The sequence below is a fragment of the Sylvia atricapilla genome, chromosome 10 (genome assembly GCF_009819655.1).
Source record: "Sylvia atricapilla isolate bSylAtr1 chromosome 10, bSylAtr1.pri, whole genome shotgun sequence".
Classification (NCBI taxonomy): Eukaryota; Metazoa; Chordata; class Aves; order Passeriformes; family Sylviidae; genus Sylvia; species Sylvia atricapilla.
Genome location: NC_089149.1, coordinates 18,518,681 through 18,543,725, shown reverse-complemented (window position 1 = coordinate 18,543,725; position 25,045 = coordinate 18,518,681). Strand labels below are relative to the sequence as shown.

Sequence of the window (25,045 nt, the reverse complement as noted above, 5' to 3'; positions counted from 1 at the left end):
CTTTGTCAGGAATCTTATGACACGGTAAGTTTCCTCTCCAGAGTGGATACTTGAGATAAGAGTTCAAGCATTTTCAATGGCATTGTGATATGGAGGAGCTGGATTAAACTGTCACTTTCAGCATTGTGTGTGTTAAATTCTACTGTTCTGCAGTGCTGTAATTATAGCCAGGTGCTGTTTTGCTACAGCACTTTGATTTTATGCACTGAGACTACAGAATTAAGATTGGGAATAACCATGGATGCAGAGGCTTTTGTTTTAATTTGTTTAGTTTGCACTGTATGTTGCTCATGTCACAGTTTCTAAGGACTTTTTCAGAGGAGTTGAGTGATACTGTCTTGATGTGCTGCTTTGTTCTTTCCTGTAAAATCATCTTTTTCATTGTACCAACTGATATTTTAAAATGGGGTTAGAAATCTTGAAACTTTGCTTCCCAGCTTGATGATTGACCTTAAAAATAAGGTGATTTAGGACTTCTGGGGTTTGCTTGAGTTGGCGGGAGTTTGTAACATTTTATTCACTTGGTTGGACCAGGAATTATGTTAGTACAAACAATCTACTTACTGAAAGAGTAGAGTAGTGTCCATGTTAGAAATTAATTCTGTGACAAAGGTGATGGACATATTTTAACATGTAAAAACTGGTCATTAATGCCTGATGTTGTTTTGCATCTGTCTATAAAAATGGGAGAGCGGAGAAAAGGGAGGAGGAGAAGAAAAAACTCTAGGAGGCATAACTGTCCAAACTTAGCTCCTCCACAGTGATCTTCTGGCTGTAGTCCAGCCAGTGCAGGTGCCATTTGCTTATATGATCCTGAAACTTGGAAACTCTCCTGCAGTTGGGGCAGCTGGTTTTTGTCTAAGCCGTGTCCCTGTATCAGCTGCCAGTGCCTCAGCTTTTTAGAAGGTTGAATTTTGAGGTTTTTGAAACCTTTGAGGATGCTGCTTTGTCATTGTGTTGTTGGTGGCTTTGGGCAGCCCCTGGTAGATAAATCTCCAGCCCTGACAGTGCTTTGTGTTGGGAGCTTCCTCTGGCTTGAAATCTCTTGGAACTATTTCATACTAAAAGTGAAAGCATTGGCTGGAGGTGCCCAGGGTGCTTTTCCTTCTCTGATTGTTCAGGTCATGTTTGATACCCTTCTCTCTCAAGGAACCCCTGAGATATGACTCCCTGCTGTTTTCAAAAGCCGTAAGATGAGGAAATGTCATGCAGGCTGTTTATTTCCTCTGCTGTGGAGTTCCTGTGGCTGCTTCCTCAAGTCACTCTGGCTCCTTTCAAGATCTTTTGTGTTGCTTTGGTGGAAGGTGACAGAGGAGAGCTCCAGGGCTTCCTAACAGAATTTTATAATTTATTCTGTTGGTGCTTGATTTACTATATTTAAAAACGGAGGTAGAGACAAATTGTTTTGTGGGTGTCCTTGTATCCATGCTGCTTTCTCAGGATTTCTTTGCAGGAGGGATGCAGGTATGGGGCCTCACTGGGGATGCTGTGAAAGTTTCTTCTTTCTCAACTGGGACCTGAGCTCACTCTTTTGTGTCATTGGGGTTTTAGTCTGTGGAAGGAGTCCCAAACTTAAAACTGACTTTGTGAAGATGTTGAGCTTCGGTAATTTCTGCATAGGATGAAGGTCAGCGCCTCAGCTTCCTTCTGCAATAGTAATTTTCATTTACTACTGATTTTCTCAGGATCTAGACATGTAGTAGTATTGCATTTTATTGGTTAGGAATCATTGAAATGGAAAGACCATATTTTATTCACAAACCATTTTATTTAATATCACTTCTTGCTTATCTGAATTGTCTATATCTGGTGCCTTCAAACAATTACACATTAAATATCAGAATAAAACCAGAACTCCATACAGTTGGCAAATTGGTTCCTCTTGTAACTCTTGTCAAGCTGTATTTAGATGGAAATTAGAAATTTTTTTTAGTTTAATGTACTCCTAAAATATTTTAAACACTCATGCTGTGTTCATATACTAGCATGCACTGCATTTTATTTATAACTAATTAATTGAACTGTTTGCTTTTGAGTTGCAACATTCTGAAACATTGTTGAGCTGACAAACATCACCCAATTATTTTTTCTGCTTTTCCCAAGTTTGTGGGAAGAAAATCAGTCTTGCTGATTTTCCAGTCTCTAGGTTGTTTCATAACTTAAAGCTGAGTGGTCACAGCGTTGAACTGATGAAACGCTATTTTTATTTCTTTAAGAAGCAATAAGAGATTGAAAAAGCTGATTTAGCACTTCAGGAAGCAATACTCCCAAGCACTTAGCCAGGATCTCTGCAGTATTTTACTGTTGGCAGCCTGTGTTATTCTTTCTTGCCTGTTTTTTCATGTAGATTACTTTATTGCACTGTAGTACATGTCAGCATAAATATCAGATTTTAAATCTATGCATTAAATTGATTGCAATTCAGGTTATTTTATTAAATTATTTGGAATTTAGTTTGAATCTAAACTATTAAGATTTAATATGCAGGATATTAAAAAAAAACCCCAAACCAAAAACCCAGCCAACCTGGACTGCATCTTAAGGGCTCTGTTTTATGGAGCTTCAGGTTTGTCTTTTGCCTCTCCACAGAGCTGCTGTTCTGAGCTGAGAAACTCACTAGTGCTGAGGTGTTCTGAGTGCAGGTGCCAGCTCGGAGTTTTCCTGGGGAGGCTGCTCCAGCTGGTGCTGGTTATGTCCTGGCAGTCAGCTCATAACCTGAGCCTGGAGCTGGGGTTTGGAAAGGCTGGATCTCCTTCTGGGTTATGATCCTGTCACAGGTTAGGCCTGGAGTCACCACAGATGTGTTCTTCTGAAATTCTTATCTCCCTGCAACTGCATTGTTACTGCTGTTCCCTTCTTCCTCACGCCAGGGCCTCCTTGGCACAGAAGGAATGGGAGCAGGGTGCCTGACATTTGGAAATGAAGTGGAGGTTAGGTTTCCGACTCTGAGGTTTCTTTGTTACCTCTTGTAGGAGATAGTGATCTTTGCTGCTTTTTTTCCTTGGATGTATCTCATGATGTGTTGGATCTGAAATCAGTCAGGCTTGAACTTGTTGGTGGTAATGTTCTCAAATAAGGGAGTTGCCTTCGGTTTTTCCAAGGTTTATGATTCACCAAGGACCTGATAGTCTAGGATAGCATATGGTAGTTCCTTACTTCTTAGGGAATTAGCTTCCTGATCAGGAAAATCTCTATAAAATATCATACAGAATTACATAATTATTTTTCATAGTACACACAAAAAAAGTCTACTACTATGCAACATTTGAATATGGCATTTTAAGGGTATTCTTGCTTTCCATATCCATGGTTTCCTGTGTATTCCTGAATAGGGTCGCTTCTATAGGTGGCAGCTTGGAAGAGAGGGGACGTGGCAGGGAACTTGGGAGTGCCATAATGCACACAGACATGGGGGCCTTTGAGTCCTGTCTCTGACAGGTTTTGGTCATGTTTCCAGCCTGAAGGTGTTGGACTTGCCTGCAAGTTGAAGTTGGTCGAGTTGGATCTGTCAGAAATCTGAAGCTTGTGCTGTTTCTCACCTATCTGACGTAACTTTTCTGAGGAACTTTATGGATGTGGGATGGAGATATTAATCTGAACCATTTACAGATCAGGACTGTGCCCTCACTAACCCTCTCCACTTGAGTGTTATGGAACTTGGCCATGCTCCTCCCACTTGTAAAAGGGTCTCTAAATATAATTCTAATAGGCAATACTTATTACATGGTTATAAGGTTAACAAAGCATTCTGTTAGGGATTGGGGCAGGAATCAGAAAAGTTGGGTAGTGTTGTTTTCAGTTTTGTTTGGGTTTTTTTTAACACAAAATACGGTATTAAATCACCCGAGCAGAGCATTAAAACATCACCAAAATCTGTTTGTTAATTTTCAGAGTGCTTGGTTAGTGCCTCCTCTTTAGCTCCTTGAGATGCCTTTGCCAGTTGTGGATATGGTGCAGCTTTTCCAATGACACTGGTGCTTCAGGGCAGTGGGGAGAGGCAGCCTCTTCAGAAGCCCTGGAGGGGGACGAGCACTTTAGTGCTGAATTTGACACATCTGTTGGTGCAGTTTCCATTATTCCTCTGAGACATCTGACCATTCCTTCTGCCACTGTTTTGGACTGACTCTTGTATTTCACAGACTTCTAAAAACTACCTTTAATGTGAAGGGTTCAGCATAGAAACCACTGAAATGACACTGAAACCACTTAGTGACAACTTCAACTCCGTTTGTAGAATTTTCAGGGGCTTCCAGCCTAGCGTGTCTCCTGACCTTGCTATTTTTCCTCTACTTCCTGCCTTGTAGTGTGAAGTTACCCAACTCAGGGAGACACAACAGGAAGGCTGCCGCATTTCCCACTGATGCTAAGTGGAGCTGTGCTTGGCTGGCAATTGCTGTTCAGTGGTGGCTCCTTGACAGGGGCGTTCCTGACTCTGCTGAATTCAGGTGTGCACAGAACTGCAGCTGAGCTGCTTTTAGTGATGCTCCTGTGCTGAAGCTCCAAGATCACCGCTGCACTTGGAGCTAGCTTGGAATTCCTGAAGTACTCTTGTGTATGCAAGGAGAGAGCACCTGGAGAAATTCAGGGAGAACAGGCAATTACCTTTTGCTAATTGAGCTTTATGAAGGTCCTGTTTGTGCCAGTAAAGGCGTTGCCTGCCTTGTCTTTAGAAGTTTTTTACAGCTCGGCTGGAGGGAGTTGTTAAACTTGGGGCACTCGGGACAGCTGCTTGGTGCAGTGAAATCTGCTTTTTTCAGTGGACACCAAAGGACTGTACAGTGTTCCTGCTGGCCAGGGCAGATCTTACAGGACAGGGCTGCTCTACATTTCCTAAAAATTGCAGATAGCAGCTAGGAGAGATACAGAGGCAAGAAAGTGTGGTCACTTAAAGCAACCACTAACACTCCCAAGTTGTTTGCATAAATTATATGCATAGTGATTAACTTAACAATTTTGCTGCTAACACTATAATCAATCTGGTTTTGGCTTTTTGTTAATAAAGAATTACCTGAAGTTGATCTTTCTTTTTCCTCTGCTCTTAAACGCCCCAAAAACTAGAAAGCTTCCTAGAAATGAACCGTCTTGATTTTCTGAAACCAGTTCTAAGTTGCAATCTCGCTTTCAGATTCTCTGGATGTTCTCAATGTTCTCAGACAAAGAGAAAAAAGACCAGGTGGTGATAGTTTTTAGGATGCAGTAGCAATTTTCTGAACGAGATTGCAAACCACAGGTTTTCATAGGAATTCTTAGTGTGTGCAACCAGTGTCCACTTTCCAAAGTGCTTCCCATGGTCTGGTACCACAGTATGAATGTGTGTAATGTGTGTGACCTTGCAGTGAGCCCAGGCGGGAAAATGCTGTGGTTTCCACTTTATTCCTGAGATTTTGATGTACAGATGTTTAGGTGTCCTGCTGAAATACATGAAAGGAAGCCTGGGGTGAAGAGGAGAGTAAAAGCCTGGTGGCTGGAGACTGGTGATGGTTCCTTGTTCCTTTTTCTTAGCTTGCCTTTTCCTGCACCCAATAGACTATTCTGTTAATACTTTAAGTTACCAATATTTGACTTCCCAACCAATAGTGAGGTTTTTTAATTGTTTTAGAAGTGTAGTAAGTATATGGGGACAAAGAACCAGCATATCTAGTTTTTCTCAGTAATAAGATTCATTGGTGTATGGTGTGCATGTGAGATAGTTTGGGTTTTTGCATACTTGCAGGAGCTGGGATGTAGTGGAATCCCAGAGCCCTGGGGTATTTTCCTGTGGGCTGAGGAAACTGTGCCCTGAAGCACTGCCCAGTCTGTAGTGCAGCATGGACATGTGGAAGACTGCTTGATAAGCCTCATGGAAATAGTAAATTCTATAGATAAGCCCTCAGTACCTCAGCATAATTTACCAGGGTTTGTTTTTCTTTCTGGATTTACAGAGATATGAAAAATGCTGTAATTGGAAACAACAAACAAAAAGCCAACTTGATTGTTTTGGGAGCAGTTCCAAGGTATGTCCTTTGCTACTGTCCTTTTCACTGATTCACAACAGGTCTGGAATAATGATCCTTCAATCACAGGCACTTTTTTTTGTTTTAACTTTGATTGTAGTTGACTGAATACTTTCTTCAACCTAACTGAAAGAGACTTGAAATATCTGTTAAACTCATATATTACAGAACAGGCTGTTGAGTAATGCTTTTCATTTAGAATTTCATGGAATTCTCTAAAGTAGTCTTGGTGTTTTTATTGAACTTTATCAGCTCAGGAATAAAATCCATTTTTTTGACATTGATATTAATGATGGATGAAAGTGGTTGTATCTTAATCCTGTTCTTCAGCCAATTGCTTGGTGAGTTCATAACTGAAAATGTGTAAGGTTGTGTTAAAGATTTAATATAAAATATTGAAAAACATCTGAGATAATTTGCTTGTCTGCCCCACTTGCTTCAGAGGATTAAAAACCATTGATATACTTTATTGTACCTTGCTGCTTCAGCTGATGTTAACATTTTCTGGACCCTGATTCTACTAGTACAAATTGAACAGGTAACTTCAGCTCCTTGACTGCTCACTACAGCTTTCATTTCATCCCTCTTCTCCTCCAGCTTTCTTTCAGCCTCAGTTTGCAGCAATGGAGAATGAAAACCTTGAGCACTGCAGTCCTTGTGCTGTCAGTGTGGCACCCATCTGTATATTTTTGCTTAAATGGCAACCAGGTCTCAAACTATTCTGCCTGAGAGCTGCTGCTGCTGCTTTGTCAAAAACGCTTTTTATTTGCAGAGTGTCTTCTCACTGACAGACTGAGTTGGTGCCAAGGCTGGCCCTTGAAGTTCTCTAGAGATTAGCATTGGGGCCACCCCCTGTACAAAACCTGCTGGATTATCTTCCCTTTCGACCAGATACAAACAGGTGAAGAGAAGACTTCACAGGAGATGAAAAGACGGAAGTGGGCATTTGTTGATGATGAGAAATTTAAGGAATTTCTATCGGCAGCAGGCCTTAAGGGGCTCTTGCAAGTCCTGCTGATTCTTGTGGTTCCATTTTAAAAGCTACAGGAGGTCTTCACCTTCCAAATCTAGAATCTGCCTGTTCTTACGTTTTGTAGGATTTCTGTTCCCTCAGTTTTCCTGCTTTTTGCTGCTGCTTGTTGTGTGCCCAGTAAGGAAAATTCAAAAGTGTTTTTTTTTCTTCATTATTGTTAATGCCTTCTGGCTGCCCAGGTAAATGATACAGTTAATCTACAACTGCAGAGAAATGACTGGCCCTGGGAAACGTTAAAAGGTGAATTATCACAGTGTCCTCTCTTCAGGACAACTTACTCTCAAATGACTGGAAGTCTCTTCAGAGATCTTCAGAAAAGGCTCTTCAGGCTGGAGGACTAGCTGAAATAGGTTGAGTTATTGTGCCCAAAGGGGATCTTCCCTGGCTGTAAGCTGACATCATCTACCCCCAAGTGCCTTTCTGAAGGCTTTACAATTTCCTCAACGTGTTGCAGACAGACTTCACTAGATTATAGACTGTTTGGATTAGACAACTCCTTTGCTGGTCTCAGTCCATGAGGTGGGAATCCATTCACTCTTTTGATGTGCCTTCTAATCAGTGAAGCTGATGGGGTATGGGGCCTGTGGAATTCCAGTCTGGAAGCCAGGCTTCTCCCTCAGCGAGGAGAGGAATATCCAACCTGGCATTCTTTGCTTAAGTCTTTCAGAACAGTTTACTTTTCACAGGGTTCAGTTGCAGGCTCCCATTGGAGGTTGATTCTCTTCTCTAATGGGAATTGTTAGAATTCTGCTGCTGCTTTGTCCTGTGGTTCAGCTGGTTGTTTACTCATTTCTTGCTCCTCTCTCCTTCCCCAAGTATTTCTCCATCAAGTTTTCAGAAAATACTCTTTACACCCAAGGAACCCCTTCAGACCTGTCGCTCAGTGGAAAAGAAAACAGTGTGTTAAATATTAGAACAGACTCATACTGGGTTGGGAAGCAAGTCTAGGAAGTATCTTTTGTTTGAAATTGGGCCAAATACTACTGGAATATGTGAAATAGCCCAATTATTTTAAAATATTGCAAAGAAATGCAAAGTCCTTTTGAAGATCTCCCTACAAAGGAAGGAATTTCTTGGAAGAATGGTGAATCCCTGTCATTTCTGGGCCAGTGGCCTCCTGAGTGTGAGCTGGCTCTTCCATGATGTCGTCTTTGGAAAGGGACATGTATCAGTACCTTTTTTGGGGGCCCTTTAAAGTTCAGTCTGACCTGTGGTCACCTCTGGACTGCTTGTTCTGACGAGGGTGCTAGGAAAAACAAAGTTGATGAAAGAAAGCTTGCAGAATTACCATGTTTGGAATTTAAAACTAGGAGGTGTTAAAACTGTATAAATGTGTGCACAGACTTGGCCCTGGATGTTCAGAATGGAAATAGTCAGCTTGTGTGTGGATTTTGTTTCCTAAGAAGTGATCTTCTTTATCTCTTCCTAGAATCATATAATTTCCATTCTCATGGAATACTGGCCTTGAGCCCCTGTTAGGGCTGAAGAAATGTTACTTTTTGAAATTCTTGCTTTTTAGTAGTAGTCTCAGAAAACAGAATTTTTAACGTTTAGAGGGAAAAGTTATTTTAAGGCCAAGTCCTTTCAGTGGCAGACCAACTTAAAGCTAAGGCAACAACACTGGCAAAAATAGTTCCCTACTTGTACTGTCCTTCAGCTTTTTTTTCCTTCTACCCCACATTAGTGCTAGCAGAGACCAAGAAGTCCACAGTAATTGTTGGTGTGCCCCTTTATGCAGCAGTTTTATAAGAACAAATCGTGCAGCTTTTATGTCCATCACCACGTCAGACACCTCTTTGGAGTCCAAGTTCAATATTCAATGTTTTCTGTTAGTTCCTCTTACAGCCTAAGTCTCAGGGAAATGATTGAATCATCAGTTCACATGTAAATTGTTCTTTTCTAAGTCATCTTGACAGGGCTTCTGAACGAAGTGCTGTTAATCTAGAAGCAGTCTGTAGTGTGCTGCTCGCTCCCAGTCCTCTGAACTGTAAGTGGCTCACAGAGGTGAAACTGGAAGAGAAAACCCTTCGGTGGAATGAGCATGAGGAAGAGTCTGATAAGTCAGCGTTGCAGGTCTGTGGAGCAGCTTTTGGTACCCAGAGGGATGCAGCATTGCTGGTTTGCCATCCAGACACTAGCAATCCTGGGCTAATTTCCTTCCTTCTTTCATGTGGGGGATGGCAGAGCATGGGAAAAGCAATGTTAAATTCCAGTGAGCAGAGCATAGCTTTGTCTTCCTGTTTGTTGTAGTTACCTGTTGAAGCTCTGATCTGTGTCATTTTGACAAAAAACCTTACCTGAATCAAGTTGTTGCTGATCTAATTATTGTTGAGTGTTCAATATTTAAAGTCTAATCGACTTCATTAAGAGCTTCAGTTATTCCTTTGTTCCAAAATTAATACAGTTTTTAAGTCAAATCTTAATCCCAACCACCCTGGGCCTTCAAAAGAACCACTAAATTATTCTTGTCACTCACTGAAAATGATTTTCTAACTTCCAGCTGATTGTTCCCCTATCACATAAAGTCAGTTATTTGGCATCGTAAGGTGGTAGAGCACTTCTTCACAAAGCTTTCTGTAGGTAGGTGCACCTCAAAGAGTTTTATGTAGTTAATTTTAACCTTTCCCTGTCATTTATTAGTGTTTAACTGTTGGGTTTTTAAATCTTTAAAATTTCTTTCAAGTACATATTACAGGCCATGTAGAACAGCTGAAGGACTTTTCTCCATTCCATCACTTAAATTTTAAGTTCTGCACAGCAGACTGTTAGGTTGCCTATGGAAGTGAAAACTAGGAAGAATTTATTGGGCTTTTAAATTGTTTCTAGGGCTATAAACACACTAACATGAAATTCTATGTTTCAATTTATTGTTAAACATAATGAAATTCCTTCAGGCAGTGTTCTTTTAGAGTTTGCTAAAAGAATAAAAGATTGGTGCTTTTGATAACTGTGTAACCGGGTAAAAAATGTGAGAAGGGAAATCCTGGCAGTGCAGGTAAAGGTGCAGGTGAAGAGCCAAGCTGGTGTAACAGAGCTTTTACAGAACCACCCTCAGTGCTTCTGACCGTGTTCTACCTCCACTTCTTGTGTTGTGTTTGCACAGAGACTTGCCTCAGCTCAATAATCACACAAAACTAACTCACAAAAAGCAGGTCTTGTTCTGTGGAGTTAAAAACAAGACAGATGAGCAGAGAATGGAGAGAGCAGGATTTGCCCTACAGCAGTGGAGAAATGTACCTTGAAATGCTGAGGGGCTGCTGAGGTGACAGTGCCACAGATCTCCATAAATGGGAGCTGGAAAATCAACAAGGACAGCCACTTCAAATGGTTCCTTGTGTGATCCTGCCTCGGAGCAAGGCCTGAGGATGTGTCAGAACTCCTCATGCCTCCAGTGCTCCTCTGTGCTTACCTGATTGCCCTGGTCCCTGCAGGAGCTGAGCCCTGGCCTCTGCTGGGGCTGTTAGTAAATGTGCTCTTATCAGGTCTGCACATCTTCTGTGACCTTCATCACCCTGGAATGTTCCCAGCTTGCTTCCAGGAACTCCATGCGCTTGGACACACTATTGTGAGGTCTGTCATGCACATTAGGGAGTGTTTAGTCCAAACTTCTTGAATGCCCTTAAAGAGGTCAGGACAAAATTGTTTCCCGATGCCTTGTTCTGTTCTTTGTGCAGTTTGCGCTGGGATTTTCTGTCACGCTCTCCAGCGCAGGGATCTGTGCACAGATGCTGGGGTTTGCTGTCTCAGGGGAAGCAGCTTCACCTGCCATGCTGGTGTTATCCAAGGCTTGCTTTGCCCTAGGGTGTGGTGAATGAGGTAGGGAGCAGAGGCTCTTCTGTGATTGTCCTTTGCTTTTCTTCAAATCTAGTCAGCAGTCAGGACCTGATTGCATAATTAGGCATCTCCTAATAAGGAATAACTCTCTCCACAAGGATGATGTATATAACTGGAACAAAGTATTCTTCTAACCCAGCTGTGGAGTACAGGTGAGTCAAGGCAAATTTGCAATTTGCAGTCAGCAGAATTGTATGAGAGCTGCTGTTTAGAAACTATACAACTCCATATCTGAAGTGCCTGTTCTGATAGCATGAAGAAAGTTCTTAATACAAGATGTACTTCTAATGCCACCTTTTCTATTGTGTATTTTTATTAGAATTTTAAATTTCAAGTTTAAAAATATCATGTAGAAGGTAGCTTTACGATACCTCTTGCTAGTTGTTCTTAAGGAGCTGGGAGAGTCAAATCTGTACAGAATTACTCAAAAATGTATTCTTGGCATTCTCTTTCATGTGTTGATGCAGGACATTGACTGGTGATATCAAAGTCAGTGAGACTGTAGTGTAATCTTTTTGTATACAATGAAGAATTTCAAACTGCAGGTGAATGGGAAGTAAAACGGCTTGATTTTTGCTATAAGGTCACTTGGTATCCTCAGACAAAAACCTTTTAGAATTGGTTTGTTTAAATGAACAGTAGTTCAGATGGTGGTCATAAGCTGGCTGATAATCTAATTCAAACAGGAATTTCTGGAAGACTTAGAATGAAGTTTGAATGTGTTTTGTCAAAGTCCATGGAATAAACAGTCCAATGGTGAACACAGGAATAAAGTCGTCAGTCTTGAGCAAAATGATAAGATGATTGAAGCAAGACTAGATAAAGAAGTTGCTATATGTAATGCCTATTAACACACTTTTTGTGAAGCAAAAGGCTTTTATCATCTCAAAAATAGTCTTAAACTGAACCAGCATAATTCACTGTGTAAGTTAAAAAGCTCTGAGTGCTATTGGTGTAGATTTATCTCTGGTTTTGGGGGCTGTGTGTTGATCCCACCTATCCTGGTACAAATGGCTACAAAGAAAGGATGCATTAATGTTTTGCTGAGTGGGTCATGAAACGGTCTTAGGGGGAGACATTGGAATAAATTCAGCTCAGACTGGAGATCTGACAGTAGTGATGCACTGGGATGGAGGGTTTTGATCTAGTAACCAAGAGAAGCTGTGCTGCAGCCGCCTCAGTAGCCTTCAAGCCACTCTAGACGGGGGTGTGTGAACACCTCGAGGGAGCTGGGAGCACCCAGGACAGGAATCCATGGAGTGCTGCGGGAAGTATCCCTGCTGTAAACAGGGCTCCATGGGGAGGAGCCAGGGTTTCTTTTCAAATGAAACATCATTAAAGAGGAAGGTGAGGGAAAACTTGATCGCAGTCATGAAAAACGTGGAGTTTCAAATCCAGACCTCTTGCAGCTCAGTAGATATTGAAACTCTCTGAAGCTGGATTTAGTTACATGAGCAAGATCAGACTGGATGCAGGTTATGTGGTGTATATAGAACAGCTCATGGAATATTAATGTTAGTGAGGATGTCTAAGCATTAGGATTAATTACTAGAGCTGCAAACTGAGACCTTGTTTTATTCCTAAGGGAGAAGTTTTCTGTGCAGCCAACTTCCCTACTTAGACACTGCATACTGCTCAACTTGGCTCTTTTAAAAAAACTATTTGCACTGTGTGAAATATTTCAGAAGCAGTTATCCTTGCTTTGTAGGGCTTTTTAGGTAGTAGTGTTAGCCGAGGTCCCTTGGATCCAGGCTCTAGAGATTTGGAATTACTATTGCTTCCAGAAGGGAAACTGGCATCTCACTTCAGGATAAATTTCTGTGACTTACAGTCATCAAAATCACTCACTTTTGAGTCTTCGTTTGTAAGAATCTGTAGCTATTTAATTTGTCACTTTAGATACTACTGTACAGAAATTATTCTGAATGCTTTTAAAATTATACTTAGTTCTGTCTCGTGGAAGTTCTTTGGAAAGTGATTACTTCCTGTTTTGTCTGAAAAGTAGTGCTTTTTACCACTGAAAAGAACAGATTGAAAACCAGTTTGTTGTCCTGCCTTGTTTTAGCCATTCCCAATACATTAATTCCATTCACCGTTTTGGGTTGACTCTCACTGGGACTTCCAGCTCATTCTGAGGTCACCTCTATGCATGCAGTGACTTTTTATTCCCTGTTCTGTCAGCCAGCATGGTAACTCACCTCAGCAGTGCCTTCATCTGTATGTTCATCACAGGGGTTTTCCTGGGTACAGCTTTTGGGCATTCTTGCAATGGACTGCAATACAAGCATCTTCCAAGGTAGAATATTATATAACAATATAATAAGAATTATTAATAAGAATCGTGATAATTCCACAAATAATGTATTCATCTCCTTTGCAAGGGGACTGGTAATAAATGTTTAGATAATCATGACTCACTTAAAGCTCTTATTTATTAACATACTTGAGTGAAAGATGATGAGCTTCACAGCATTCAAACTGTGATCCTGGGCTCTTACTCCAAGTGCCTGCCTGTGGGGTTTGAGGAAGTGCTGAGTTTCTTCTCCTTGCCAGGTGTTTTAGGAGCTTGGAAGATTTTTGTGACAACTTGTAAATGGGATGGAGTGTGAAAAAAGGCATTTCTATTCTTTTTAACTGTGAGGTTGGTGCTCAGACTGTATTGGGGAGGTCTAAATCATGCACATCTGTGTTACATTGTGGAACTCTGGTGCATCACACCCTTCTCAGTCATCATCAGAGGAAAGGGAAATCTGAGCTGAGTCTCTTCCTTGCTAAGCCAGTGTAGTTTCCTTTTGTTCAGCAGCTGCTTCCCTTGGAAGTTTTCTACTTTAAAATAATCCATGGTTTTCCCAGGTGTACATCATGCCTCCTGCTGACTTTATTTCTGTTTGTTGGCATGATTGTTCATGGAGTCCATTAAAGTGTCTCTCTGGATGGGTTTGCTGTCCTTCCTCATTTGGATATAATTTCCTGGATATCATTCCTGACATCTGAGAAAAAAAGCCTTAACCACTTAATTGCTCTTAGAAGGCCAGGGACAAATGGCAGAAGTTCTATTTTATATAAACCTAAGTGGAAAATAACTGAAGAAGCCTTGTAGAAGTTTGAAAAAAATCCAAATGCTGCATTTTAAAACTTTGGGACATGCTCTTGAAGATGTTGTGAGATCTTTCCATCAGCTCTATTTCATTTCCTGTTTGTTGTAATGAACTTTACAGCAGGACCATAGGCTGAAGACTGTAAACAAGAACATTAGCACCTTTTTGCTGTTTAAAAGAACTTTTTTGTGTATCTGTGCTTCTGTTTTCCCCTAAAGCACACAAAAGTGTGTTGTGATGGTTCTGGCAGAGCCTTGTTCCAGTATTTCTGCTGGTGTGGAGTCCAAAGGCTGGCTGAGAAGGGATAAGGCTGCAGATCAGGGATCCAGGTTAAGCAGGGACACCATGTTCTTAGAACGTGTAAACTATGAACAAGTACCTTAATCATATTTTTAAGTTTCCAGAATCCAAATTATAATCTTCCCTTCTGTCCTCTGCATATAAATGCCTTTTTTCTACCTTTTTATCCTGATGATATTAATGTAAAGGAGGAATGCATTACATCTTTGCTGAATTTGGCTAGGCTAGAGCCTGGGAACAACAAACCAGTCCAGGATGTTGCCATGGACAATAGAAGGATGTGGATCTTTGTCTTTAATGCTTGACAGTACTTTATTAATTAACAGTTTTATCTTTAGTGGCTATATGGATTCTCCTCACTTGAAACTTTCTGTAATTTTATAGTTTGTCATGGAACTACTTAATTTTCTATGTTACTTGGTGTCAGTTCTGTCTTTTAAAGACAGAAATAGAAAATAGTACAATATGCTTGTCTAGCTCTATGGAAAACCTGATCTGAACCTCAGACTTATTTTAAAGATGTAGAAAAGGATATTATCAGTATTTCAGAAACTTACTGTATGTAAAATGGAAACCTAGATTTTGATCTTCACTAATTATAAAGTTTAGGTAAGGCTTTCTATTTTAAGCATGTTAGACTTTAGATTGTAGTCAGCACGTTTAATTTTTGCTCTTTAGGGGAGGCAGAGCTGTAGCATTTATTCTACATGTGGAGTGTTAATGGGAAAGAAAATAGCAATTACTTTCCTTGGAAGAGAAAAGCCTTCAGAATTTCATTGCTTTTGAATTTTTTAAAAATCCTTTTGGGGAAAAAAAGTCTTTTTAGGACATGATATTGAGGGGCTGGAGAGGAATGAGGGAATGGAGCTGAGGATGTTGCTGGAGCACCAGGAGCAGATGAGGGAGCTGTGGGGGCTCAGCCTGGAGAAAAGGAGGCTCAGGGGAGACCTTGTGCTCTGCACAACTCCCTGACAGGAGGGGACAGCCTGGAGGGGGGTCGGGCTCTGCTCCCAGGGAACAGGGACAGGAGGAGAGGAACGGCCTCAGGCTGTGCCGGGGGGGTCAGTTTGGATATTGGGGAGATTCCTCCTGGAAAGGCTTGCCCAGCCCTGGCACAGCTACCCAGGGCACTGGTGGTGGAGTCCCCATCCCTGCAGGGATTTAAAAACTTTGTCGATGTGGTGGCTGGGGACATGGGTCAGTGGTGGCCTTGGCAGTTCTGGATTAACGATTGGACACAATGATCTGAGAGGACTTTTCCAACTTTAATGATGCTGTGATTCTATGAACATTTCTGCATACAAGGAGCAGATTATTTGTTAAAGGCCTTGATAATCAGAGAAGGTCATTGGTGTGGTCTTTACAGGGAAGACACACACAGAAAGTCTTCAGGACTTTCTAGTGAAAACAGAAGGAAATACTTCATTTCTGAATTTCTAAATTGACATCTACGTTACTGAAAGCTGTTTTAAAAAAGGTTATTGCTACTGACATCTTTTTAATTAGTAATTTGATCAATATTTACCAACACATACAGCAGAGGAGTCAGCCAAAGTTAGAACAGTAGATGAGATTGTGCTTTCCACAAAGGAGTTCAATATCCTTGTATTTTCCGGGATGAATTTTAGCCAGGATCTCTCAGTATATTTGTACATGACCTCAGAAGCTTTTGTTTTGTGTCCTTACCTGCTCCAGAGGACAGACAAAAAGAATCATCTGTCAGTAAAGAAATAATAGTAGTGCAAAGTTACCTGATTGCACAGGACTGAGGAGTGCTATTTTTCTTTAGTGATGATTTTGCATACCACTGATGATGTATTTTGCTTCTTGATACTGTGGAAAGAATTTAAATTGATTGGGACCCCAACTGCACAGTGGGCAAGTTGTGCTTTAGGCTTGATCCTGTTCAGTCTTCATATAGCTGCCTTTCTGCACGTGAAACTTTCCTGGGCTTTGTGTATCTGATCATTTCTCACTGCTCCAAACTCAGATTACTTTCAGCCCTCCCCACACTTGTTCTTGGTGATGGAATAACTTAGCAGTTGTGACCCAGAAGAAATCACTGCCAAAGATAACCATCGCCGCAGTGGTAATCAGATGTTAAGGTTCCCTTTCCCATCAGCCTCAAACTGCAAACTCATTTCCTTTAATTGAAATTTGGGATCTCCCTGTTACCCTGAAAGCCCCATCCTGGATGTCAGTACTGTGACAGTAACTTTTTAAGAAAAAGCAGTGGGGTATTTTTCTACACCAAGTAAAAGTTGTGTAGGAACGCACAGTGTGAAAAGGTTGTGATTGAAGTGTTACTCTACTCTTTTGCTCAGTCTTCATCTTTCTTCTAAGGTTTTCATAGCAGGATTTAGATTATTTTACAAAGCAGGATTCAGATTATTTTCTCTTCCATATGAATTTTCCTCTAAAAATACTTGTGTTTGCAGGTTGCTGTATTTACTCCAGCAAGAGACCTCAAGCACGGAGCTGAGAACAGAATGTGCAGTGGTCCTGGGCAGCCTTGCCATGGGGACAGAGAACAATGTCAAATCCCTCCTAGACTGCCATATTATCCCAGCCTTATTGCAAGGTACTGCTCCCTTAATGGATCTGTGTAAATGTTCCTAAAGTACTGAAATAAACAAAGATAATGAGACTGAATGGTTGGTTTGCCCATATTTATAGGATTGCTGTCGCCAGATTTGAAGTTTATTGAAGCTTGCCTGCGATGTCTCCGTACCATTTTCATCAGCCCTGTAACTCCAGAGGATCTGCTGTACACAGTAAGTTGTAAGCAGATTATCATGTCTTTTTAAAGGCTACAGAGAGGGTGGGAGTGAAAAATCTTGTTATCTGGAGTAGTAACAAAGCCTTGTTTGAGCAACAGCGTTAGCACTTCTCACCTCCCTTTAGAGTGTTTGGTTCCCCTGACATTTATGGCTGGTTTGATATGAGCTGGTCACCAAGGTAGCTCACTGATAAAGAAAATACCTACATGTTCAGACTTGTGCGCAATCTTAAGGAGGAAAAACTGTCTCTAAAGGGTGTTTACAGGTACTGTTATTAGAGTGATAATGGCAACAGTTACTTTCTGAAAGTTAAAGTTGTATCCAACACTGTCCTCCCTCTCCAGATGGGAAAGGGCTTGCTCAGTTTTTGTACTTCCAGTGGAAGAGCTTCACCTCTAACATGTCTCTGCTCTTAGCTAATATATGTGTGATTTGCATTTAAGTGGCAGGAGGATAGACCATGTGCCTCTCCTGTTGCTGTAATCCTGAGTTCATCCTGGAGCATGTGCCAGCGAGGCTGTTGTTACTGGCCCTGGTTAGGTGACTGGGCAGAGCCCTCTCTGAAGGCCCTGCTGTCTCTGGGGTTTGCCCAAACCTGGGCACTACCTCTTATTGGGAGGAGGGGGCAAGGAGAGTTTAGCTGCTTCCTTTGTCTCTGTGTAAGGGGTAAGATGAAATGAAAGCTGTAGTGGACCAGCAATCTCTTCCTGCTTGGAAAATGGGAGCGTTGCCTCAGTCAGGGGGATGTCACAGTGCAGCTCCAGCTTCTGAGGGTGCCCACAATGAGAACCACTCTGGTCCCACTCACAGGGAGCTGTTGCTTGGTGAGGAAGTCTTGATGCTTACACAGAAGGGCACAGCTGGCCTCTCGTGTCATACTTTCTCTACAGTTCGGCTGTTAATAGTCAACCGATTTTCTTTGTGATTTTTTGTCTAATTGTTATGCACTGCTGCAATGCGTGTTTTGTTCTCTATGCCTTTTTCCGATGAGTTTTTACATTTTCATTACAGGCACAGGTATGCAAACTTGTTTTCAATGGACTCAATCTTACCATACACCTATTCTGAATTTCTTTTGCCAGTTAGTCCATCTCAGAAAGTTGGCTTGTCTTTAGTGTGTGTAGACAGTCAGCCAGCTTTGTCCTCCACTGTTCACTGCTTTTTTTCAGGTGTTTTGTGATTGTTCAGCATGGAAAGCCTCAATGCATATTGTATGTGCAAACACTGAAGACACCTCTCCAGAGTGATCCAAGGGCTTCCTCTTTGTGCCTTTCTTTGGCTTCACTCCATGCTTCCAGATTCCCCCAAATCAGCCTCTAAGAGTTGATAACTGCAGAGGCATCTGCTTCCTGCTCTCAGCATCCAGAGAGGGGTTTAAGATGACTGTCTCCATTAACAGTCCATATCTCTTCCTAGGGATCAGTGATCAATAGGGACTTTAAATTGCTCCCTATTTGGAGGAGAGATTTGATGCCTTGAAGGAAGAGGAAGGGGTAGAGTATGGACAGAAATGGGAAAGAACCACCATTAGCATAGAAATAACCACTGGCAACAGTATGCCCAAGAGACTCGATTTGGTGTTTCATGCTTTACTTTCTTGGCTGCACAGCAATGACATCAACTGCTCCCCCAGTCCTTCTTCAAGCAAATGGCATGTCCTGGGATTAACCATAACTACAGGAAATGATCATCTGGTGAGGGGTCCTTGGTCCTTAGTTCACCTATAAAATCCATTTTCCTATTTCCCATTCCAGTTAGCTCAAAGTTAAGTGTTTTATGATTAAGCTTAAGATCCTATTTCTGAAAATCCTTTTTTTGCCTCCTCTTGTGGGAATACCCAAAGCCATGCTTTGAAAAGTACTGAATAGAGATCCTTTGAAAAGATGTTTTACTTATCTCTTGGAAGGTACAGCCCCAGCCCACACTGCTGCAAGCTGTGTTTCACAAGGCAGCAGTTGAGACATTGGCTTTGCAATTAAAGAAGTAATTATGGGCTTAATGAACACTTCATGGTAGACATTCCAACACTGAGAACAACAGGAAGAATTCAAAGTTCCCGTTTAGCCACCCTGCTCCCTCTTTGTTTCTGATCCCAGCAGCTCCAGGGAGACTGTCACCATCTCTATGCAGCTGCAGCACTTGAAGGTCTGTTCAAGTTCTGCCCTTTTCAGGTCCTATTTTGAAAGGTAGGTAGGAGACCAAATTTCTCAAAGGCTTTTCATTCCTGCCCGGCAGTTCTGGAAGAAACTACTGAAAAGTTGGATCTTTAGTTGTGTCTAACATGTTGTGTTCATGGTTTGACTGCAGAGGGAGGATGCTCTCTCAAACCTTGGGCAAGACTGTTTCAAAGCCAAGGTATTGGGAATTAGCTTAACATCTCCAAGGGTGCTGTAGTCATTCTAGAGGTTTCAGAAGACCTCTCAGTTAAAATCCAGGATATACAAGTGCTTTAAAGAGAGCTGCTTAAAACATTCCTTTGTGTTTGTAACAGGTGCACATCATCCACAGTAACTGGAAAATTTCTCCCAGAAGAAGTGCTGGGTGTCAGAACTAGACCTTTCCTCTTGAGCCTTTTCTTATGGTCAGAAGCCTGAAAGATAAACTGCTGACATTTTGTGTAATTAATTCTGTTCAGCTCCAAGGATAAAATAGTTCTTTAGAGGTGGAAACATTTGGGCAGTTTCCTGTAGGAACTTAGGATTTGTACTGAGAAAATGTGCACATCCATCCATCTATCCATCCATTCAGCTGGATGAACACTGAGCTCTCAGAAAGGACAGGTTTTTAGGGTCTGATGCTGAACTGTGACACCAAGTTATATCCAGACCTGCTGTGCCAGAGGAATCCTTGTTAATGGAGGCTTCCTGCACAGGCAGGGCGCAGGCTTTGGTGCTGAAACCCATTTAGTGGCCATGCTGCACTTGGGAATGAGGAATGACATGGAGTCTGGGGCGAGATATGTGTTGAGGTGCAGTTAGATGTTCTAGACTTCTTTAAATTCCAAGATTGTTGTCCATGTGAACCAGCCAGCTCACCATAGCTGGGTGTGTTGTGGGCTGCTGAGTTAGATGGAAGCACTAAGGCAAATCTAGTTTGACTGAGATCCTGTTACTTCAGCTCCTGATATTTTATTGAAAACAAAAGAATGGATTCAGTGGCAGAAAATGTTTCCAGGCCATGAAAGCATTCAGCATGTTTCCTGACAGATGTTCTCAGTTGTGATTCCATTTTCCTTCCTCAGTGGGACCCAGATACAGTTCTAGTGGGAACTTGCTGTCTTGTGGCTGCTGTGCTGGCCTTGCAGGAGGAGATGCATACCCTGCTTGGAATCCTGTCCTTTTACACAGTTTGGAGAGTGAGGGCACTGCAGCTGGATGAGACTCTGTCCTGTTGAGACTATGAGGAATCAATTTGAGAAGTCTCAGTCTCTAGAAAAGATGAGTGAAAAGCATTCCTGCTTCGTGAGGAGGTTTGGGATGGAAAACCTGATGTCATCTGGTATTGGCCAGGCTTGGTAAAGGGGAGAAGGCACACCTGGGAGGATCAGGATCTCTTACACTGATTAATAACCAGGTGTTTAATGAGCAATGAACCCACACTGCCAAGTGTACACGTGCTCCACCACAGCTCACTGATCCACAGTTCCTAAGGGAGGAATCTGGGTCAGCCTCTCATGCCTTATTCTTTCTTTCCTTCTGGCTGTTTGTGGTGTCTGAGCCAGGAGCAAGGCTGAGTGTTCTCCAGTCCAAACTACTTCCTAAAGGTGAGACTTGTAAAAGAACCAGTTCTAGCCTATAGAGCTTAAATTCAAGTTATTTGGGTGAATAGAAGCATTTCGCTTCTCTGACTTGGGAAATAAATAGCAACCGTCAATTAAAAACAAATGTTTTAAGAATAGGTCTTCACAAAATTTGTTTTGGTGTTAAAAATGAATATGAAGAAATGAGGTATTGAGATCCAAGCGGGTAAATGTAACTGTTAATTCTCCCTGAGTTCTGTTTGTATGGACAATAGTTTTGTTACAGTATATGTGATACTTGTATTTGCCCTAAGTTGCCTGGAACTACTTTGTTAGCAGACAACATTTTAATGGGTTTGTGAATCTCATTGTTTAAACTGTAGCTTATGACTGTAGGCTCAGTCTCACTAGGGTTGCTAGGAAGATCCTTTGTTACTTAGGTATCAATACCGAATAGAAGTGGAATTATGTAGCCTCACATTGACACCTAGTCATTATTCACATTTAGTTGGAAGTCAGTTATGTCCTCACATCTCTTTGTTCTTTCTAGGTCCTTTTTTGATCAAGATGCCAAAACTATTTTACAAGTTGGACATTTTAGTAGAATTGTAGAGTCGAATCAACAGTTTTCTTAAAAATACATTAAGGAAGCAGTCTTGGAACTTTCCAAGAGTTTTTAACCTTTCCATACTCACCACTTCAGATTTGATGGAACATAATGAGAAGGTGTATAAAAGATACCTGCAAGGAGTCACTTCTTGAATGTACAGTCCAGAATATCTAATAATACACTGATTTGTGTATTGGCAGAATTTCAAGGGATGATCACTGTATTGTTTGCAAGGATTCATTAACGTTTGTATCACATATGCAATGACATTGTTGGGGTTACAGTGGCACCGCAAGTATCCTGCCACAATGTTTGGTGGCAGAACAACTCCATCTCATAAATGCTAAATGAAAATGGTTTTCATCATCCAATATGAAAACCTTCCCATCCAGGAGTTTACCACTGGGTCATGGTACCACACTGGTCAGTAAAATGTTCTCTTACCCAAATCCCCATTTCATTCCCATTTCTGTTGCTCTACTGTAGAGCTTCCCAACAGTCTGGGGCTCAATTCTGTCCACTTAGATCTTTACCAGAAATCTCCAATCTATAAACTGCAGCTGGAATACTCAATACTCCTGTGATCAGTACTCCTGTGATCAATGCTGTTGGATTTTTAGGTGAAACTGGGGCATTGCACAAGGATGTCACTGGCAAGGATGTGAAATAAGTGTTGTTGGTTCCTTCACTGGTGTTAGATTCAGATGGAGAGATGTTACACATTCATCTGTGTTGATTAGAGGAGTTTAATTGAATGATTATTTTATTCAAATATGCGCTGCTTTAATAGTTGCGGTTTAAATCCTTTGAAATAATTCAGGTTTTATAGTCAGGGATTTCCCTGCAGGAGATTTCAGGTCTTGCATCTTAAAATTTGAAGCTCCTTTTTTAAAACATTCCTACCTGTGAATCCTGGGGTGTCTCTCTTCTCTTTTCCTTTTCCTCCTGGCTTCTTGATGGTTGTATTTCAGGCCAATTTTGTAACTGAGCAGCCTCTTGGCAGCACTGAATGGGATGTTGTGTTGAACCTTCAGCTCCTGAAGATTTGCAGAAAAGGACAAGAATCTGTTTTAATGTGTCAAATGTGTTAAAACACAAAGGAATCCTGGGCGTATTGTCAATTGGTTTTGCTTTTACTCAGGGAAGTTGGGAACAGGCAGACCAGAGAGGGTGTGGAGTCTCCCTTTCTGGAGGTATTCCAGTCTGGACACAATCCTGTGCCCTGTGCTCTGGGATGGCCCTGCTGGAGCAGGGAGGTGGGTCCAGGTCACTGCTGGGCTCTTCCAGCCTGACCCATTCTGGGACTGAATGTCCACTATTGCACTGCAAGCAAACCAGTCCCGTGCTAGCCTTTGGGTTTTGAAGTTTGACTCTGGGCTGTGTGTAAAGGCAGATCAGATGGAGCTGCTGTTGGCCAAACCCTGAGAATGTGGCTTAAAATAGGTAGTCTCTTGGTCTTCCTATTCACATAAGTATGAAATGACCATGGATATATGGTTGATGTTCCTGGGAGAAAGTCTTTATAAAGAACTTTCTCTGTTGGATGTTGAGATGCCAGATGAGGCTGTTGATCCTTTCCAGCTGGTGAGAAACAAGCAGTAGAGACAAGTTGGGTTTATGCTCAGTGTGTTTCTTGGCTCTCTTGTCCTATTGTTTTCTGTAGAGAATAAGAGGGCTGCATTGTCAGTACCAAAGCTTCCTACAATACGTATGATAACTGTGTATATGCATAAATAAAGACCTTAAAAAAAGAAACCCTGCAAAGCTTTGTATAATCGCAAATATTTGTGCAAATATGGGAGACTGGTACATGTCTGTTTTGACAATATTAAAAAGTGTGGTGGGAAATAAAATTTCTCCTAAGCATTGTGTCTGTGTGAAGATCCAGTCACTGAACAGTCAGGCTGGTACCGTTTTCAGTGCTGTCACAGGAACTGAGGTGCAGGAAGGTTGTGCTCTAATTTCTGTTCACCTCTCTCTAAACCAGTGGGTAGTAATTCATCATTGTGCAGGTGGAACAGAGTCTGACTTAGATTTTTTTGGGCCAATATAGCACACATGTGCTTTGGAAAGGAAGGCTCATTCAGTCCTTCCCTTTGTTCTGCTCCCTTTATCTCATGGAAGTAATTCAGTTTACCCCTTTTCAAACTAAAATACCCAATTGTTTCTTTTCATATCACCATAGTTCCTGCCACTAAAACATGCTGCTAAAAGTAACTGAAAGCTTTTAGAACATGATAGCTTTGTAGCTCACCACAGAGATAAATAACTGGATGTGTTTGCAGAAGAGAACTTGCCACAAAATCATGGGAAAATTTGGGTTGCAAGGGACTTTAAACATCATCTCGTTCCAACCCCGCCTTGGCTTAGGGGACCTTCCACTGGAGTATAAGGGTTTTCTTTTGCTGATTTATTAGGGATTCTCTGTCATTAGTGTCACACACGTTGATAGTATCTACAGTGTGTGTTTGACTGCAAGACAAAGGACGTGATGACTCCCCATGAATCAGTTGCAGGGAACTGTACCCTGTCCAGGCTGGCACTGTGTTCCCTCCCTGCTCCCTTGGACTCAGAGCTGGCAGAAGAGCTAAGTCAGCCACACTGGTGGTGAGACAGCTAAGGCAGCTCCTGGACTAATCCCTGTCAGTGGCCATGTTTGATTTTGGTATGTTCCCCCCCTCCCTTCTTTTATTTGTTTTATCCTAAATATTCTGGAGGCAAATTGCAGAAGTTTTATTCCATTATTCTTATTTATTCCAATTGCACTGACTTTTTATTTCTTTTCCATGGGGATTTGGCTCAGCGCTGTCATTCGTGCCTTCAACTTTTAATGAACTGCTTTTAATGGTCTTGCTGTGTATCCATAAAAGTTTTGGTGGAAGGGATAACACCGAGTGCAGAATCGGGAGTGCTCCTTTAAGTAACAAACTGCCAAGAAGCTGTGCTGAAATCCAGTGTAAACACTCTCTTCTTTTCTCACTTATTTGCAGGATACTACAGTTATCTCCCACCTCATGGGGCTGCTCTGTAGGTCTCGATACACGCAAGAATACATATGTCAGATCTTCTCCCACTGCTGCAAAGTAAGAAAGACAATTCATGTTCTCCATGCAACTTGTGTTTCTGACCTGTAAGAACTGTGTGTGTGTGTGCTGCTTTTTGTGGCAGGCATTCTGGGCCAGTAATGACTGAACTGATAGTGCTCTGCATTTGCTGCAGATATATTTGGGTCAATATATGCTGCTCTGCAGTACAAGAAAATGTGCAAATATGGGGGTTTATAGGCTTTGGCTGCTAACCAAAGCCAACAGTCTGGGCGAGTATCAGTCTTCACTTCTAGCGCTGTAAATCTTGGAACACTTCTGGTTTTCCTCTGAAAGTCACAGGATAGTGTGAGCATCTCTTGGCAGAGGTTGTGCAGCTGCTTTCACCTGTCTTAAACAGAGATACTGTTCTCTAAGAGATGCTGTTGGTTGAGAGGAAAAGAAATGCTGTTTCCAGCGGAGCTCTGTCAGTTACAGGTTCATCCAGATACATGTTCATTCCTGCTATGTAATGCAATTCTGTTGATATGAGAAAACTGATTTAAAACCAGTAGCAACCCCACCCCAAACATAGGTTTGTCTTTCCCTTCCCCCACTCCAAGTTTCTACACAGC

General features: G+C 41.7%; 1 protein-coding gene across 4 annotated transcripts in view; it reads left to right on the top strand.

The window, feature by feature from the left end:
• The window catches only part of ARMC8 (armadillo repeat containing 8), a 62,229-nt gene that overhangs the window by 9,147 nt on the left and 28,037 nt on the right, over positions 1-25,045 (top strand). For 2 of the 4 annotated variants that reach the window (XM_066326184.1, XM_066326183.1), the window contains exons 3-6: positions 5,922-5,993; positions 16,697-16,839; positions 16,935-17,032; positions 24,378-24,470. In XM_066326184.1, the coding sequence (XP_066182281.1) occupies positions 5,922-5,993; positions 16,697-16,839; positions 16,935-17,032; positions 24,378-24,470 (406 nt within the window). The remainder of the gene's footprint in view (positions 1-5,921; positions 5,994-16,696; positions 16,840-16,934; positions 17,033-24,377; positions 24,471-25,045) is intronic. The other 2 variants (XM_066326185.1, XM_066326186.1) reach the window with 2 other exon arrangements.